General features: G+C 34.1%; 1 protein-coding gene across 10 annotated transcripts in view; it reads right to left on the bottom strand.

Moving 5' to 3' along the window:
• LOC112326845 (uncharacterized) overlaps nt 1-18,644 on the bottom strand; it is a 57,036-nt gene that overhangs the window by 26,414 nt on the left and 11,978 nt on the right. For 2 of the 10 annotated variants that reach the window (XM_052451448.1, XM_052451445.1), the window contains 2 exons: nt 13,439-13,525; nt 531-772 (listed from right to left, as the gene is read on the bottom strand). In XM_052451448.1, the coding sequence (XP_052307408.1) occupies nt 743-772; nt 13,439-13,525 (117 nt within the window). In that variant the 3' untranslated portion in view covers nt 531-742. The other 8 variants (XM_052451449.1, XM_052451446.1, XM_052451447.1 and 5 more) reach the window with 7 other exon arrangements.

Raw genomic sequence — 18,644 nt, 5'->3', positions numbered from 1 at the left:
TAATTAATATTGTAAAAGTAGACAATATTTTTTTAAACAAGATAAAATATGTTTCAGTTTGTTCTGTTTTTTAAACTAAAATGAAATATACGAGTCGTTACAAACAAAACAGAAAAGAGTTGACACCATAGGATTTGAAACAGTGATCTTTGTTTCTTAGCATCACAATGAATTTCCCATGATTTAAACCCACAAAATTGAAAAACCTGGAAAAACAAACTCTTGGAAACGTAAATTGAGATCAGTACATATATACTATACAACTCATACTATAAGAGACAGAATCTGATCATATATAATTAATTAAATCCATTATTGCTAAGAATTACATGCGCGTAATACATATTCAAGAAACTAAGAACAGCAACATATTTATTTAATTAGACTGACGCAGATCACATTAATTATGATCACAACAAACACTCGAACATAAACACATACATAAATTCATTCTTCTATATATATCTGGATATGGCCTAACATCCAAATAATAGCTAGTTAGCTCTTGTCACATCACCCCAAGCCTCCTCACCAAGCAGCATGATTCTCCTCTTAGCTTCAATCATGAACTGTGACCCCAGGTTCTGGTCATCCTCACGATGAAGAACAACCTTGTCACCAACTCTCAGTCCATAATCAGCAACAAATTTAAGCCAGATCACAACAAACACTCGAACATAAACACATACATAAATTCATTCTTCTATATATATCTGGATATGGCCTAACATCCAAATAATAGCTAGTTAGCTCTTGTCACATCACCCCAAGCCTCCTCACCAAGCAGCATGATTCTCCTCTTAGCTTCAATCATGAACTGTGACCCCAGGTTCTGGTCATCCTCACGATGAAGAACAACCTTGTCACCAACTCTCAGTCCATAATCAGCAACAAATTTAAGCCAGCCCATAGAAAGCACTGGCTTGTCATAAACTCCATTTCTCTTCAGGCAACGAATAACTCGAAGCTCACCACAGCTATCTTTAACATACAAATCAACATAATTATTTCCAGCAAAATCTAAATGCTCTAAGCAATGAGTTGGGAACGAGAACCGAACATGGACATCAGTATCTCTCAACACTTTGCTGAAGATCTGCATTTTTTTCTCAAGGTTCGTGAAAAAAGAGAGAAATGGTTATGTTTAAGCTATCTGCTGGATTGATATGGTTTCTTGCAAGGAGCTTGACGTTAATTTATACTAGCTAGCTAGTGTACATTCACGGTAGAAAGACATCGAGCGAGAGATTTCGGAAATCTTGTTCATTTGATCGATTTCGCATGGCGTTATTTAAATCTTGATGGATTATTTGTAGATAGAACAAGAGAAACGCAGGCTTATGACTACGCTTTTTCAAAGACTAAATGAGTCGGGAGGTACGCTTGTATTGCCTCTCGTGCACCTCGTTCGTTCTAACTTGCGAAAACCAAACACTTGCTGAAGATCTTGCATGCTTGTCTAAGTGTTTAGTGAGCTAGAGCATTTTGGGCAACTTGGGCAATGGCCAAGGACCCCATTTAATAAAAAAACTACAAGAATAAATAAGGTTTGTTATCAGTTAATTGTATTTTACCTAGCCCATCCTTCCCATTATTTTTGGCACTTGTGATTTTAGAAAATGTTGTTTCTTGATAATGTCGGTTCTAGTCCATCCTATTGGCTCTTGTGATTTTAGAAAATTAATGTTGTTTCTTGATATTGCAGGCATGTGCTCTAAGTCCACCCAAAGTTTCATCAATAAGGTCCACAGAGAGGGAGAGCTACATCCTGCATTTTCTTGAGATTTCTGCGAGGTTTTTGTTCGAATAAGCAACAAGGTGCACGATATTGTTGAAGGGCAAATCCTTCCATGCCTGCCCATAATTTGAAGTCATTTTCAATTCAAGCTCCACGATATATTTTTTATAATATAATAATGCTAGAATTACGCTCGATCTCCTCAGCATGCAGCGAGTAATCGCGTTTGGATTTCGAGTTCGACTGATTTGAAATGCTCGGAAGCCCAAAGAATAAATGGTGTCTGTGCCATCGACCGAGACCGTCAGCACTATGGGCGTGCAATGACGTTTTACTCCGAGCATAGATAGTTTAGACACCAAAAAAAAAACATACTTATCTTGTAATCCGGAACATGTTTGTTCGTTTTATATTTATATTTCAACTTTCTATTTTACAAACAATAATCAGTGCATTAATTAGACGGACAATTACTATCCAATCACAATTATATAGTTTTGCAATTTACACGGCTGAATCTTGAAACACCAGCCCAGTTATTGGCCGTCTTAAGCTTCAAACGCAACTGCTGAAACCTTCTAACTCACTCTTGACTTTCCATCTGGAAGTGCTTCACCGTTAATGCTATGATCATCCTCTTGAATATTTTATTTTGTTATTTTTTTTTATAGTTATCTCCCAACATGGCAGGTCTTCAATGATTTTTATTTTTAATTTATTCTTTGACATTTAGTTATTAAGCCCTTAACTCATTGTTTTTCTCCTTTTTTTTATTGAGTTATCTCGATCTCATATTTCGAGTAATAGATTAGTCAAGTTAACCATGATTGCCTTATGTTTTTTCCCCTTTATTTTTTTTTTATGAAATTGATTTTTTTTTTAACAATTTCATATATTGTTGTTAAATTATTGGTCATTGAGCTAAGTGATTTTTTCACTTTTTTTATTATTTTGGGTTATCCCGAGTACAGGTTAATCAAGTTAACCCGGGTTAGCTTGCATTTTCTTACACGATGTCTTTTTATTTAACTTCGGTCTTTTTTGCTAGGTTCTTTTTTTGGAAGTCTAATTTTCTTCATCCTAATCTCATGCCGCGAGTGGCCCGTCAGTCGAGATAACCCGAGTTGACTCGGTGTTCCCCAATTTTTTTATGACTTTGTTTTTATTTTTTATTTTTATCATTTTGCATTAAATTATTTGCACTTAGCTTTGTTATTTTTTTTCTTCTCTTTCTATTTTGTTATTTCAAGAGTGGGTTGATCAAGTTAACTAGGGTCATCTTGCATTTTTGTTCACAATGTTTTTTTATTTAACTTAGACCTTTTTTGCCTGGCCCTTTTTTGGAGGTCTGATTTTTTCCCCCCATCAATATCTCATGTCGTGTGTGATGAGTTAGTCAAGTTAACCTAGATTGATTAGGATTTTTTTCCCTTGAATTTCCGCAAGTGGCGGGTCAGTCGAGGTAACCCAAGTTGACTCGGTGTTCCCCAATTTTTTTATGACTTTGTTTTTATTTTTTAATTTTATCATTTTGCATTATATTATTTGCACCAAGCTTTGTTATTTTTTTGCTTCTCTTTCTATTTCGTTATTTCAAGAGTGGGTTGATCAAGTTCACTAGGGTCAACTTACATTTTTGTTCACAATGTTTTTTTATTTAACTTAGATCTTTTTTGCCTGACCATGTTGTGTGTGATGGGTTAGTCAAGTTAACCTAGATTGACTAGGATTTTTTTCCCTTGAATTTTTTTTTGACTCTTTTTTTTTCAATTTTATCATTTTACATTAAATTATTTGCCCTTGAGCTTTTTTATTTTTTCACTTTTCTTAGTGTTTGGTTATTCCGATAGCAGGTTGGTAAGTTAACTATGATTGACTCAAGTTTTTTTTTAATATTTTATCATCAAACTTTGGTTTTTCTTTACTAGATTGTCATAACCCAATTTTTGAATAAATAATAAAAAAAATGAATGGATAAAAATATATTTGAGAATGGGGTTAAACAACACAAATTCAAAGTTTAGGGATGAAATTATCAGATTTGAGAGTAAATTGGTCAGAAATTGAAGAATTAATAAGTTTGAAAATTTAATTAAAATTTAGATTAGTTTAATTAAATGAAATCAGAAGAATTAATAAGTTTGTGGACTTAATTAAACTTTGATTTAATTAAATAAATTCAGGGATTTAATTGAAATTAACCCAAGGGCACAATTAGAAATCAATTATTAATTTATTACTGATTAGGATCCCAATTGTTAAGTTTAAACTGTTTAGGGACCAAAGTGAAAAACAGATGCCCAAGGACACAACGACGCCGTTTTGGAAGCATTGTTCATTGTCTCCTTCGTTACGCGCGGAGGAAGCCGGTTTAACAGTGAAATTCAGCAGATCATGGCCAGGGGAAGATTCAGCAGATCACAGCCACGATGCCCACGATGCCATTCCTGAAGCCACGATCTCTCGCCTCCACGATGCCCGCCATTTCTGGAGGCCGGGACACAAGACCTTCTCTGGCTTTATAAAAGCAAGAGAAAGGCCTCAGCAAGGGAGGGGGGGAAAAAAGAAAAGGGGCAGGAGAGAACGGAGGAAGAAAACTGGGAGGACGAACTTGGGCAAACGAAGAACGAAACAGAGGAGAAAGGGATCAGTCAAAACAAATTCACAGAAAGCCGTGAGCATAAAGAGAGGAGACGACGAGCAGGGGGGGGCTTACAGCGAGAGAGAGACCAAAAACGGAGAGAATTCGGGGTGGAAGGAAACAGAGGAATAAATTCAGACAGAATCACAAGGAAAGCAAAAGGAAAAACGCAAGCAGAAAACACATAGACTAAGATCAACTTCACCGTCGTCTTCATCGCCTCCAGCAGATCAGGTAAGCAATCTTTCTCCTCCCGCTTTGCTACATTCTCCAAATAATTAGCACATTGCACTGTTCAAGTGAATTTTAATTCACTTGAACAGTGAGCAACACGCGTGAATTAGCTCACGCGTGTTGCTTTGCCCAGCCGGGCTGGCTGGGTCTAGCCCAGCCCATATGGGCTGAGCTGGGCCCAGCCTTAAATAAAAAAAATAAAAAATAAAAAATAATAAAACATATGTGTATGCATGAATAAAAATAACATAAATTTATTTTATTTATTTATTCACTGACGCTAGAGTCAGGAATAAAAATATTGATCTAAATTTATTTTATAGCTACGTAATATTTATCAATGCTAGAGTTGGAAGTATCCGTAGTTGAATATTCACTGATGCCAGAGTCAGGAATATTATAAGCAAATTATAATATTATAATCTAATAAATATTTAGCAATTTAAGGCAAAACCAGCAATGAGGTCTGCCACAGGCAGGACGTTTAAGGGGTGATAATATCTTTTCTTTTACGTAACCAATCCCGAACTATAGCATCTCTGTTGACCAGTTAGGGTTCTTAGTAACCATAATACTAGGTAGCGACTCCTTAAACAATATCGTTCCCCAACAAAGAATAGGATGCCAGAAATCCATTCTTTCCATGAAATATAAAATTTTAAGGCCGCCGCGATGTCCAGTGCGACATAGGTCATCCTTTTGAAATTCTTTTTTTCATCCCAAAATCATATCATGGGTTGTTGGTTTGTCAAGTTACCCGAGCTGACTCGGGTTTTCTTTTTCGGCATTGTATTTTTTGAAGCTTTTTTTTTGTTTTCATCTTTGACATTAGGTTATTAGGCCTTGAACTTTCTAATTTTTTTTTCTTTTTACGGATTCTTTCAGTCTCATATCTCAGGCTGTGTTTTAGTTAATTTAACCTGGTTGTCTCAGATTATCATCGCTTGAATATTCTTTTTTAGTGTTTGTAAAAGTTTGGTCCGACCCTCGATGTGGCACGAGCCACATTCTTTCCAATGAACAACACTTAAATAGTAGCGTTCAAGGAGAGGAATAATGATTTCCCTCCATTAGTTTTTGTTGATAGACTAGATCGTTGACCTGCTCTACGCCTCGGGTCAGATAAATTTTTTTTAGCAAACAAAAGAAACATCCAGACATTACTAATATTTTTCAAGTAAATATTTTTTAAAACCGCGTGGAGGTTGAGCCGATGTGACCTGATCGACCTGATGGATATAAGTAACCCTAGACAACCTGTAAAAATGTTGTTTGATTAACAAAAATTCAAGACATCTTTTTTTTTTAAATAATATTAGAATGACAACATATTGAATCGATTCGGGCTAACACATGTTAATCTGTCAAATCCACGACCTAGATTATAAGACCATAATAACCCTATAAAAAGTAAATCAAAATAAATTACAAAGCTCAATTCTCAATCAACTCATTGTTGAAGAATGTAAATGAAAACAATTAATTAAAAAATAACAAAAAATTATCTAGGTTAACCTGTCAAACCTGTGATTCAGGTCATCATATCAAGATAACTTCATGAAAAGTAGACAAAAAAATTACTTGATTTAACCCGGATTAATATGTCGAACCTGCGACGAAGGTCATGATATTGTGATAACCCTATTAAAAGAAAATCAAAATAAATTATGAAGTTTAATTTTTAATAAACTCATTGTTAAAGGTTGAAAATGAAAAAAAAATCAATTTAAAAATAGAACACAGTGAAACAACTTGAATCTACCTGGGTTAACCCGCAAAACACGTGACCCGAGCATAAGACTAGATAACCTCATAGAAAGCAAAACAAAATAAATCATGAAGCCTAATTCACAATCAAACCAATGCCGAATCATGAAATATAAAAAATGCCAATGAAAAAGTTAAAAAAAACTCAAGTCAACAGGGTTAACTCGCCAAACCCGCGACTCGAGTCATGAGGCCGAGACAACCTCATAAAAAACAAACCAAAATAAATCATTAAGTCTAATTCCCAGTCAACTTGATGTTGAATGATTAAATTGAAAAAAAATGGTCAATTAAAAAGAGAGAAAACAAACTCGAGGTAACCCGCCAAACCTGCAACACGGGTTATAAGTCCGAGCTAACCACGTATAAAGCAAATCACAATAAATTATGAATCCTAATCTCCAATAAACTAAGTATTGAAGTATGAAATTAAAAAAAATAAAAAAATTCAGGATAATCTCATAGAAAGTAAATAAAAAAAAGACCTGAGTCAACCTGAATTAATCTGTCAAACTCACGACCAAGGTCATGAGACTGTGATAACCCTGTTAAAAGCAAATAAAAAAAATATTATGAAGCTTAATTTTCAATAAGCTCATTGTTAAAGGTTGAAAATAAAGAAAATTAAATTGAAAAATAGGATACAACAAAACAATAAGAGTTTATCCGGGTTAACCCACGAAACACGTGACCCGAGCACAAGACCGAGATAACCTCATAGAAAGCAAAACAAAATAATTCATGAGGCCTAATTCATAATCAAATAAATGTAAAGGATGAAATAGAAAAAATTCCAATAAAAAAAGTCAATAAAAACTCGAATTAACAAAGTTAGCCCGTCAAACCCGCGACTCAAGTAATAAGACCGAGATAATCTTATATCAAGAAAAATAAAATAAATCATGAAACCTAATTTCCAATCAACCTAATGTTGAATGTTGAAATTGAAAAAAAATTGTCAATTAAAAAAGACAAATAAAATTGTAGTCAACCCGCCAAACCCGTGACACGGGTTACAAGATCGAGCTAACCACGTATAAAGCAAACCACAATAAATCATAAAACCTAATTTCCAATAAAAAAAATATTGAAGTATAAAATTAGAAAAAAATATATATATTTAGAAAAAAAAGACAAAAAAATGCTATTGAAATCAGTGTTTTAAAACCCGGCCCGGCCCGGTGGGTCGACCCGGGACCCGGCCGACCCGGGTCTGTGGCCGGGCCGGGTCTACGCAAAAACAGGCTGGGAATTGGCCCGTCCAGACCCGGCCGACCCGGAGGGTCTACCCGGGACCCGTCCGGCCCGGGCAAACCCGGCTGAGACCCGGGCTTATTTTCATTCTTTTTTTCTCTCTTCTTCTGCTGGTTGTTTCTTTGGAGGTTAGCTCATTAATTGCTCCTCTGTAACGGAACCAGGTTGCCTCTTCTGTGTCTTTTGACAGAACTGAAGCCACTTCCCAGGAATCAACCTCCGATTGCAGAAGTCTATTGTTAATATTCCATGTAAACTCCACACCAATCCTCGCAGGCCATAACTCAGCCTTGAAAGCGCTATAAATGCCAATACTTGCTCATAAGCCAGCAAGAAAGTGACCATGAGTATCTCTAAGCAAGCCCCCTGCACCCTCACATCCATGATCAGCCCCGGCAAACACGCCCCCCCCTCCCCGCCCCCAAACCCAAAAGAGAGAGAGATCGATCTTGAAACTACGAAGACTTGAGAAGAACAAGAAGAGGACTGACTCCCTTGATCAAACAAAGATAGATTTGTTTCCTTTAGAGAAAGTTGTTTTCTTTTTGTTTCATTACCGCCACCACAATCATCATCAGTCATGAAGAGATCACTTGGCAGCTCTGATTCCCTTGGTGCTTTGATGCCCATCTGCAGGTTCTTGCGTAGACCCCATCAACTTGATTCTCATCTTCTTAATGCTACTAGCTAATTAGCTCAGACATGGAAAAAAAAATGTGATGAGAAAGCTCGACTTCCTATTCTATTTTACTGTGAATTTTTTTTTTTGGTTGACCCGGGTCAACCCATCTGACCCGTGACCCGATCACTGGACTGGGTCAATGACCGGGTCGGTTTTTAAAACTATGATTGAAATGAATAGTATTTTACAAGATAGTGCACAATAAAAGCACCACCTCTTTTAGTTTATACTAGATAACAAAAAAAATTATATATAGACTTTTTCAATACTTTTTTGTATTTAAAAAAATTCCAAGTGAAAATAAAAAAAAAATTATACATACATACAATCGAAATAATGAGAACTGTATGTCTTAATAAGTGAAAAAAAACCATAAACGATGACTAAAAATAAATACTGAAAAACTCGAGAGACAAGTGTAGATTAAAATATTTAATTTTGCAAGACGTGACATTTACGCGGCTGTGTTTACTAAATTTGTTAATTAAAATAATTATTTTATTCAATTAAACGATAATAAAAATAGACACACACATTAAATTAATTGAATAAAATAAAAGGTAAAAAATAATATGCAAGGTTGCACATATTAGAAATATTATTTGAAAATAAATATCTTTCTATTTTAAAAATTAAAGTTCATGTATATAAAAGATTAAAAAAATATAGATTCATAAGAAATACCTCCTAAAATATTAAATGCATAATTAAAATATAATTGTCATTTCAAATAAGCTTTCTAAAAAGCATAAAAGAGAGAAAGAATATTAATCTAAATAAAAATAAAAATAAAAATAAGATTAATTTAAAAAAATAGAAACAAAAAAAAAGAAAATATTTTTTCCTAAACAAAAAAAAAATTGAACAATGTCGTCCATAGTAAAACTTGAGGGGTGAACCCGGACCATGAGCTCAACCAGGTTTAATATTTTTTTCCCCTTAAATTTATAGTAAACATAAAAAAAGTAAACAATGTCGTCCACGGTAAAACATAAAGGGGTGAATAATGCAACTGTACGATGTTCACCTCACACATTTTCCCTTTAAATTTATAGCAAAACCTTAAAAAAACAAAACTAGTGTCGTCCATAATAAAACGTGAGGGGGTGAGCAGTGCATCTGCATATCGTTCACCCCATATGCTTTAGTTTATTTAGGGTAAACCCAAACCATGAATTCAACTAGGTTTAATATTTCCCCCCTTAAATTTATAGCAAACCTAAAAAAAAAAGTGAACAATGTCGTCTATGGTAAAACATGAGAAATGGTTTAGCTAAAGATATAGCGGCAACAACAGCAGAGCTGGCGACATGAGAGATGATAGCAGCTGAGTTCTCAACAACAACATTGTTTAGGGCAACAACGTTGTCGGCAGTAGTGTTCTCGTCCATGTTACTAAAATATCCTTAAGATTGGTGTAAAAACTAGATACATCGAACATAAACAAACTATAACTTGAGGCGTGTACATACACTGTCCTTAAGGATATTTCCTTAACACAAGGCTATCCTCCAAGATCCAACAAGTTCCTCGTCTAAAGATAAGGGTTGCGAAAACAACAACCAAGATAGAAAGGAAATACCAACAAGCCTTGCAAACACAGCAAAATAATACCATGGTTTTTTTAGCACCTTGTAAGAGCGCATGGTATTTATAGAGTGCTAATATGTTTGCCTTGGGTTAGGTTGATTGTCAAACCCAAGTATTTTGGATCTGGCATGTTCGCCAGATCCATATTACGTTGGGCCTGACATGATAGCCAAACGCAAATATTTTGAATCTGGCATGTTTGCCAGACTCATATTTCTTTGGGTCTAGCATGATTGTCAAACTTAAAGGTCATATGCCTATCGAGGTCGCTATACCTATATCAGAGTTCACTATATAAACACTAGCTAAAAACCTTTTGAAATAGTATCCATTATTTACAATAGAAACAAAGTAAAGAAGGAATGAGTAACCGGGGACACACCAGAGCTTTGTTTTTTACACATCTGGTACCGTTAGAAAGATCTTGACGATACGATTCAGTCACACCTTGGAAGTCCACCAAACGAGGTTGTAATTAGTTAGGTGTTTTGTTTGGGGTTAATTACGACCTTGTTTGGTGTTATTCCAGGTGTAATTAGAATCATCTCGCTTTGAGATCTTTCTAAATATAAAGGAGGTGTCGAAAACAGAGCCTCAATATGTCCTGTTGTGATCCGTTCTTTATTTCCTTTTTCTTATTTTCAATTTCTTTCTTGATTATTAAATCTTGAATCTCATTTTTTAGCTATTGAATTTTCATAAAATTTTGAGTTGATTTATATTTAAAACAAGAACAAACCTTAATGATTCATATATAAATAATTTCTTTTCATGTTTTGAAAATACTCTCAACCTTCAGCAACTAATTAAGCCATGTAACAAATGATTCCATTCCTGTAAAAAAAGCTGAATAGTGTTCAGCATACCCAATCCATTGCATAAAAAGATTCTAGAACCTCTAAGTAACATAGCAATGAATAAAAAGGTGATCAATGGTCTCAATTTCCGTATAACTAATAATTTTTCTGTAGGCAAGAAATCCCTTAATACTCAAACTACCACATAATCATCTTAATTTTAGGAGCAAATATACTTTGCCAAATATCATCAATGAGAGCACAACCTGATTTAACTGTGAAAATCTCATTCATGGTGATTTACATTTCTAGTTTTACATATTCGTGAAAACTCTTCCCTAATCTCAAACCCCCCTTCTGCGAGCAAGCTGAACGAGCGGCTATCATAGTGAGCTCTTCTGGCTCTACATTGCCCTCCACTGACATCGAGTCAAAAAGCTTCCAGGTCTCATCCCAACAGTTACGCTTAGAATACCCATCAGTCAGAGACAGAAAATCCATCTCTAGCAGGAATTCCATCAAACAAGTGTCAAGCCAAACCCAAACAACCACGCAGATCATAAAAATGAGCCAACCCATCTTGAAACAACATAGCATAAACAAAACCCATCTTTCGAATACCACAATGAACTGATTTCCCTCCTAAAACTCTCAAAAACTGCTCGCACGCTTTGAGCGCAAGAACAAAGCTCCTACAGTCCATTTCAGCGCCATTCTGAAGCATTTGGCAGAAAAACAAGAAGCCACTATAGCCCATTTTGGCTTCAGAGTAGCCTCTAATCATGGTATTCCAAATATAAGTGCTGGGGTTTGGTATCTGCGAAAACAGAAGACGAGCATGATTTATACCTGCAGTGTGAGAGAGGGCAAAAGGCCAAGGCAAGACAAAGCTTGGGGGTAGATTAGCCAGACTATAAAGGAGAAGGACTTATTTGTACTTGTTTCAAGATTGTGAGTCAAAATAATACCGCTTCTTTTCCTTCAAAAGCAATCTCGTCCTACGTTCCAGGTAGTTCCCCATTCTTTTTACCTAATCTCTTAATATATATGAACGGCATCTTTGCTTAAGCCCCTTCAATTATTGCTTTCGAATATTCTCATGGTATTTGCTCTTTGTTTTTGAGGATCCAATTAGTAAGCAAATCATGGAGACTTGGCTGTTGACCTCAACACTCTCGTCTGCATTGACCGCAGCATTGACCTCTTCAATATCTTGGATGCGAACCTGAATTGGAATATTGGGTGTTCTTGTTTTTGGTACATGTAAAGAGGTAGGCTACGCATCTCTTTCAAGATCTCTCTAGCTGCTGCAGCGATGCCAAATCGCTTTCTTTCTTCAAGTTTCTTAGCAGGAGTATTGTATACCAACAAACTTTCTTTGCGTTTTGTTACAGGTTTGGGGCAATTTTGATGCCTTCTGTGAATCCCTCCATCTGGGCTTACCAAAAGAGGAGGAGGAACGAAGTAAGTTTCTCTTCTCAGTTATGTATGATATGGTTTGAGTGCTTCTGTATTGAATTACTCTCACTATCTCTGTTACGTTCTGTGAATTTTAAAGGACTAGACATGTTTCAACTCAATACTGAGCTAGTTTCTTGATGCTTCAAACTTCTTTACAAAAGAAGAGAAAACTGTCCTCTGATGTGAATGAGTAAGCAAACTTCACATAAACTAGGAAGGAAAGGGGAAGTTGGAATCTTGAGTTCACAGGCTAATGGTGGAGTCCATGTTACAATTGCTCTGTTTAAACAAATCCGTTCCAGTTAGTGTTCTGTTTTTTCATGTTTTAGTTTCATAGCGTTTTCACATATCGTTCCAAACTGTTTATAATTCAAAATATTAATTTAATTAACATAATTTCAACTAAATCTATATATAACCACAATTTAAAAAGTTAGGTTTTCACCGGTATGACCTAATTAATTTGAAGAATTCAAATACAATATATACAACTAATAAAAATATAATTTGACTAAAAATATTATACAGCGTAATTCTCAATAAACTAATTGTTAAATAAAAGAATTTTAAAAAATCAAATCTAAAAAAAAAATATAGGATCACCTTTCAAAACAAAATTATGAAAATGCAATTAACAGTTTTGCAAGGCTTTTCTAAACTTTTAACCTAAGATATCACAATATGTTAGGAGATTTCTTGTAAAATTTTAGTCTGGTCTAATAGTTGGATTGAAAAATATAATTGATAAAGAGTTTTATAAATACAGAAATCTCCAAAATGTCATCAAAGTTTTAGAAACATAATTTTATAGATGATATGTTATATCTCAATATTGACACCATAGGATTTGAATCAATCGATCTTCGTTTCTTAGCATCACCAATGAGTTAGTTCCCATGATTTCAAAAACTATATATATGGAGTCTAAATGGTTTTAAATCAATGGAAATCTTCATTTTCAGACACTTGAAAAGCGCACAAAATTGAAAAAAAAAACAAAAAACCTACAAAGTTGAAAAACCTGGAAAAGTACGTAAAAACCTGAAGAAGAAAAAAAAACATAACTCTTGGAAACGTAATTTGAGATCAGTACATATATTAATGATGGGAATTACAAGCACGTAATACATATTCAAGAAACCAAGAACAGCAACATATTTATTTAATTAGACTGATGCTAAGAACATTGATTATCACTACAAACACTCAAACACAGACAGATTGACGATCCATGCAATTAACAGCTAGTTAGCTCTTGTCACATCACCCCAAACCTCCTCACCAAACAGATTGATTCTCCTCTTAGCTTCAATCCTGAACTGTGACCCCAGGTTCTGGTCATCCTCACGATGAAGAACAACCTTGTCACCAACTCTCAGTCCATAATCAGCAACAAATTTAAGCCAGCCCTTAGAAAGCACTGGCTTGTCATAATCTTCTTTTCTCTTCAGGCAACGAATTACTCGAAGCTCACCAGAGCTATCTTTAACATGCAAATCAACAGAATTATTTCCAGCAAAATCTAAATGCTGCAAGCAATGAGTTGGGAACGAGAACCGAACACGGACATCAGTATCTCTCAACACTTTGCTGAAGATCTGCATTTTTTTCTCAAGGGTCGTGAAAAAAGAGAGAAATGGTTATGTTTAAGCTATCTGCTGGATTGATATGGTTTCTTGCAAGGAGCTTGTTAATTAATTTATACTAGCTAGCTACTGTATTCACGGTAGAAAGACATCGAGCGAGAGATTTCTGAAATCTTGTTCATTTGATCGATTTCGCATGGCGTTATTTAAATCTTGATGGATTATTTGTAGATAGAACAAGAGAAACGCAGGCTTATGACTACGCTTTTTCAAAGACTAAATGAGCCAGGAGGTACGCTCGTATTGCCTCTCGTGCACCTCGTTCGTTCTAACTTGCGAAAAGCAAACACTTGCTGAAGATCTTGCATGCTTGTCTAAGTGTTTAGTGAGCTAGAGCATTTTGGGCAACTTGGACAATGGCCAAGGACCCCATTTAATAAAAAACTACAAGAATAAATAAGGTTTATTTTTCAATTATATTTTATGAAATGAAAATTGTTCTTTTTATTATTAGACATACATGAAGAATAATAAATTAAAATATATTTCTTAAAAATTATATTTTAAAAGGTTTCATTTATAATTTTATCTAGGTTCCCTATTCATTTTAAGTCTGGGTCATAAACTTGGGATAATGTCCCCTCTTAAGAGACGAGGCTTTCACTCCTCACTTCAATTATCTAGGATCAGTATAATATTGAGCATTAACAAAAAAAAATTAATTACATGTTTATGTAGTTATTATTCATGCTCAATAATTTTTACAGTGGGTAAGTTAAATATAAAAATGGAGATTTATATAATACATTGCATAAGATTTGTTATCAGTTAATTGTATTTTACCATTATTATATTGGCTCTTGTGATTTTAGATAAAGCTGGTTCTTGATCTTGCAGGCATGTTCTCTAAGTCCGCCCAAAGTTTCATCAATAAGGTCCGCAGAGAGGGAGAGCTACATCCTGCATTTTCTTGAGATTTCTGCGAGGTTTTTGTTCGAATAAGCAACAAGATGCACGATATTGTTGAAGGGCAAATCCTTCCATGCCTGTCCAAAATTTGAAGTCATTTTCAATTCCTGGGTCCACACTATATTTTTTATAATATAATCTCTAGAATTACGCTCGATCTCTGCAGCATGCATCGAGTGATCGCTTTTGGATTTCGAGTTCGACTGATTTCTGTGTTGTGTGCATGTAGCCCAAAGAATAAATCCAGAGGCTTTGAAAAAATTTGCCACACGGGATCATATTTGAACTGTGGGCGTGCAATGACGTTTCTACTCGGAGGAGGCTATGTGATATCTTTTTGACAGGCAGCGGTTTCTTTTCTTTGTTCTTTATTATTGTAGAGGAAATCTCTCTTTTTTAATTTGAGAAATCTCATTTAGATTTTTTTTAGTGGGTTAAGATGTATCTAATTTATCCATAAATCAAAATAATTTAATTAAAATAATATAAGGTATAAAATCCAAATTTTATTTAATTAAAAACAATTTTAATTAAATTATAATCATATTATGAAAAATAATTATATAATTAATTTAATTTGGGTTTCAATTAAAATAAAATCAAAATTTTATTTGAGGGGTTAAAAAAAGCATAAAGAGGAGGGTAAAAGGGTATTTTATATTAAAATAAACCGTATGGTCATAACACAAAAGGGAAGGGGTAAAAAGGTAAAATACCCCAAAACCCTAAAACTATCTCTATCTCCCCTTCTTCTTCCATATGTCGCCGGTAGGGCACTTTACCCTTGTTGCCCACGTGCTTTTAAAACCCTAAAACATTTCAATTTTTTCCTTGAATAATATCCATATATTAATTCAGGATAATTTTTAAAATTAACTTAATCGAGTCCTTTCTTGATTTTTCTAAGTCTAGAAATATAATATTTGTATTAATTATATTCTAGTCCTTAATTTCTAAAATATATTTAATTACGTCATACCTAATTAAATTATACCACTTTAATTTTTTACTATTAGTTCTTAATGTGTGTGACCCATTAGGTTCCTAATATGTATGATATATGCTAAGATGTTATTGCATGTGTTTTCTAATTGTTGGTGATAAGGTTTAAGAAAAGTCCTCCTTAGTAAAGAGATCCTTATCTTTTTAGAAAAAACCTAACAATTCTAACATGAACAAAAGAAGAACGAACTCTTATTTAATATTATGAATACGTCTTACATATAAATTTGTAATCCCAAATATTAAAAAAACAAAATAGTTTTTTTTGTATTTTTTGAAATATTGGCTTGCTCTCATGCATTTAATAAACAGGTTATTAAAACAAAAAATGCATGTTAATACATATTTTTTTAATTTTTGTTGTATGAAAATATAATATGAAAATTTCTATATTTTTTAGAAGCTTGGTCGCATGTATGAAAAAAAGATAGTTTTTTATATAATTTTAAAAAAAAAACATTTTGGAAAAAACAGGTATTTGAATACCAGATTTGTATCTTTATAGTATAAAAATACAATCCAATATTAATCAAAATTGATAGAATATTCTACAAGAAAATCACAAATTGTTTTGAAAGGATTTTTGAATTTTTTTTGTTTAATATATAATATTATATTATAATAATATATATTGGGATGGGTTGGCCCAAATATATGGGCTGAGCCCATCCTTGCTGGGCCGAGATCGGCTCAAAAGAAATTAGGTCGAGGTTGGTCCAAAGGTGTTAGGCCAGCATCGGCCTAGAAGAGTGTTGGGTTGGTGTCGGCCCAAATTTATTTTTCTTTTCTTTTTTGGACTAGGTCAGATGACATGCATGCATCCTTACCTGGTTTAAAATATAGGTCCCTCCCTTTTTGATGTTTCATTGTCATAGGCTGCCTTTGTTTGATATCCAAAGCCTTTTTTATTCTTCTGATTGACAGGCTCATTTGTGTGCTAGCCCTTTACTTAAATGTAAGTGTAGTGTTCATCCTAGGCTGTCCACGATGATTACTGCTTTCATTGTTTATCAAGCATGACCATGCCCCCAAGTGTAATGTTGTTGGGTTCATCATGAAGGAGCTTAACCAATCATTCATCTTATGAATTCTCTCAAAAAAATTTCTTTGATTAGTTGTGTGTGTCTTGCCAACACCCATCATAAATTGTTAATTAGCCACAAACTTGCCTTCAGTTGAAACAATACTCTTTAAGTATATGTTATCATGGAACCGTCAAGGAACTATCAAGTCATCCAAGCATGCATCTCATAGGATGCGGTAAAAGGCTCTTTGTTGTATGCTTAGTGTTCTTTTCAATGGATTTCTCTCAGCTAATCTAATTAGATTATGAAAAGAAATGCATTGGCATTATCAATGATGTTCATTTTATCACTCATATTCATGCGGTGAAGTGCACCTTGAGCTTCAAAACAGATTGTCCCACGGTTAGCCTTGGTGGTATGCATCCTTATGATATTTATTTAATTTCAATTGTGCAATAACATCTGCCAGGATTCGTAGCCATGTTTCAGAGGGTAAACCCAGATAAAGATGTCTTTCATGTGCAGCGTTGCTCTCAAATGCTATTAGAGTTTACTAAATTTTGGATTGTCTTTGAACAATATCATCCTTAGTTGATCTGAACATGCTCGTTCTTCTATCTATCATCAAGAGGTTTTTGTCAGTGCCAGAAGCTAAACATAACTTTAATGGACTTCGATAACTTATCATTTGATTATTTCTTTGCTCCCAGCTGATCTAAATATTGTTTAATTTCCTTTCCATGGTCCAATGTATTGCCCTTAAATGCTCAACTTTTCAAGGATGATCAAGAAGTGACAGTGTCATTTTTGTCCAGGATTTTGCAAACTTGATTGATGTTCTTCTTGTTTGACAATCTTTCTTTTTCTGGAATCAACTCTCACATGTCAAAGATCATGTCTTTTCAAGTCTAATTGTTGAAATGAAATCAAAGAGATGTAAGTGTTTTTTTAAGTATTTTGAAAATCAAACTTCTTTGGTCAAAGACCAAACACATGCCATTCAATATATGCAGTCATTTGATTGTCTTCTATTTTGAAAACATAAATTGACTCATTGTAAGATTAAAATGGCTTTTTCTATGGTTCTTTGTGTCAATTTCAATTTTTGATTTTAGGTAAATCATTTGATGGAATACCAAAGATTAAGAAATCGCTAAAAATGAAAAAGCCCTAGACTGAAGGGGTATCCAAGAAAACTTTAAGAAAAGTTATGTGAAAGCCAAAAAAATAAAAATCACCTGCATTTAAAAGCAAGTTAAGGCTAAAGGTAGGAAAAATTCATATCGACTCTAGAAAGAGCAAAAAAGGTTTCTAATTGAGGAAGGGCACAACAAATGCCAAAAGTCGATGTCGAGGGCGAGGGCGAGGGCAAGAGTTCAAAAAAAAAGGGAAGGAAAAGAAAAGAAATAAAAAAAAAAGAAAAATATATTAAACCATGAACATGTCTTTGATATCTGTAATAAAACCTCTCACGTCTTCAAAATGTTTAGATTGGTTAAAATAGTTGGATTTGCTTTATGGCCCCTGTTAAGAGAATTTTGATCGTTTAGGTAAACATGGTTATATGTCATTCTACTACAAAGATGGTGAAATATAAATAAGGAAATGACGAGAATCTTAACCTTTCTTTTGAATTGAAATTTGAGACAAAAGATTATCATGGAGATAAGAAATGGGCAATGGCTTTGGTATTCTCTTTAAGTTTAAGATTGACAATGAAAAGAGTGGTATGATGATATGTCAACATTTGACCTTAATTAATAACACCGAAAGTTTTTGAATGATCAAAAATCTTGTTAAGAGTAGGGCATGATTATTGCTTGATTATGATGGAGTTTCCTATCCACTTTTAGGAAACAAGATTTATTGATGAAATATATGGCATGTCACTCTCTTCT

The sequence above is a fragment of the Populus trichocarpa genome, chromosome 3 (assembly GCF_000002775.5).
Source record: "Populus trichocarpa isolate Nisqually-1 chromosome 3, P.trichocarpa_v4.1, whole genome shotgun sequence".
Taxonomy (NCBI): domain Eukaryota; kingdom Viridiplantae; phylum Streptophyta; class Magnoliopsida; order Malpighiales; family Salicaceae; genus Populus; species Populus trichocarpa.
Note: the sequence above shows the minus strand (reverse complement) of the source record. Positions and strands in the feature narration are given on the sequence as shown.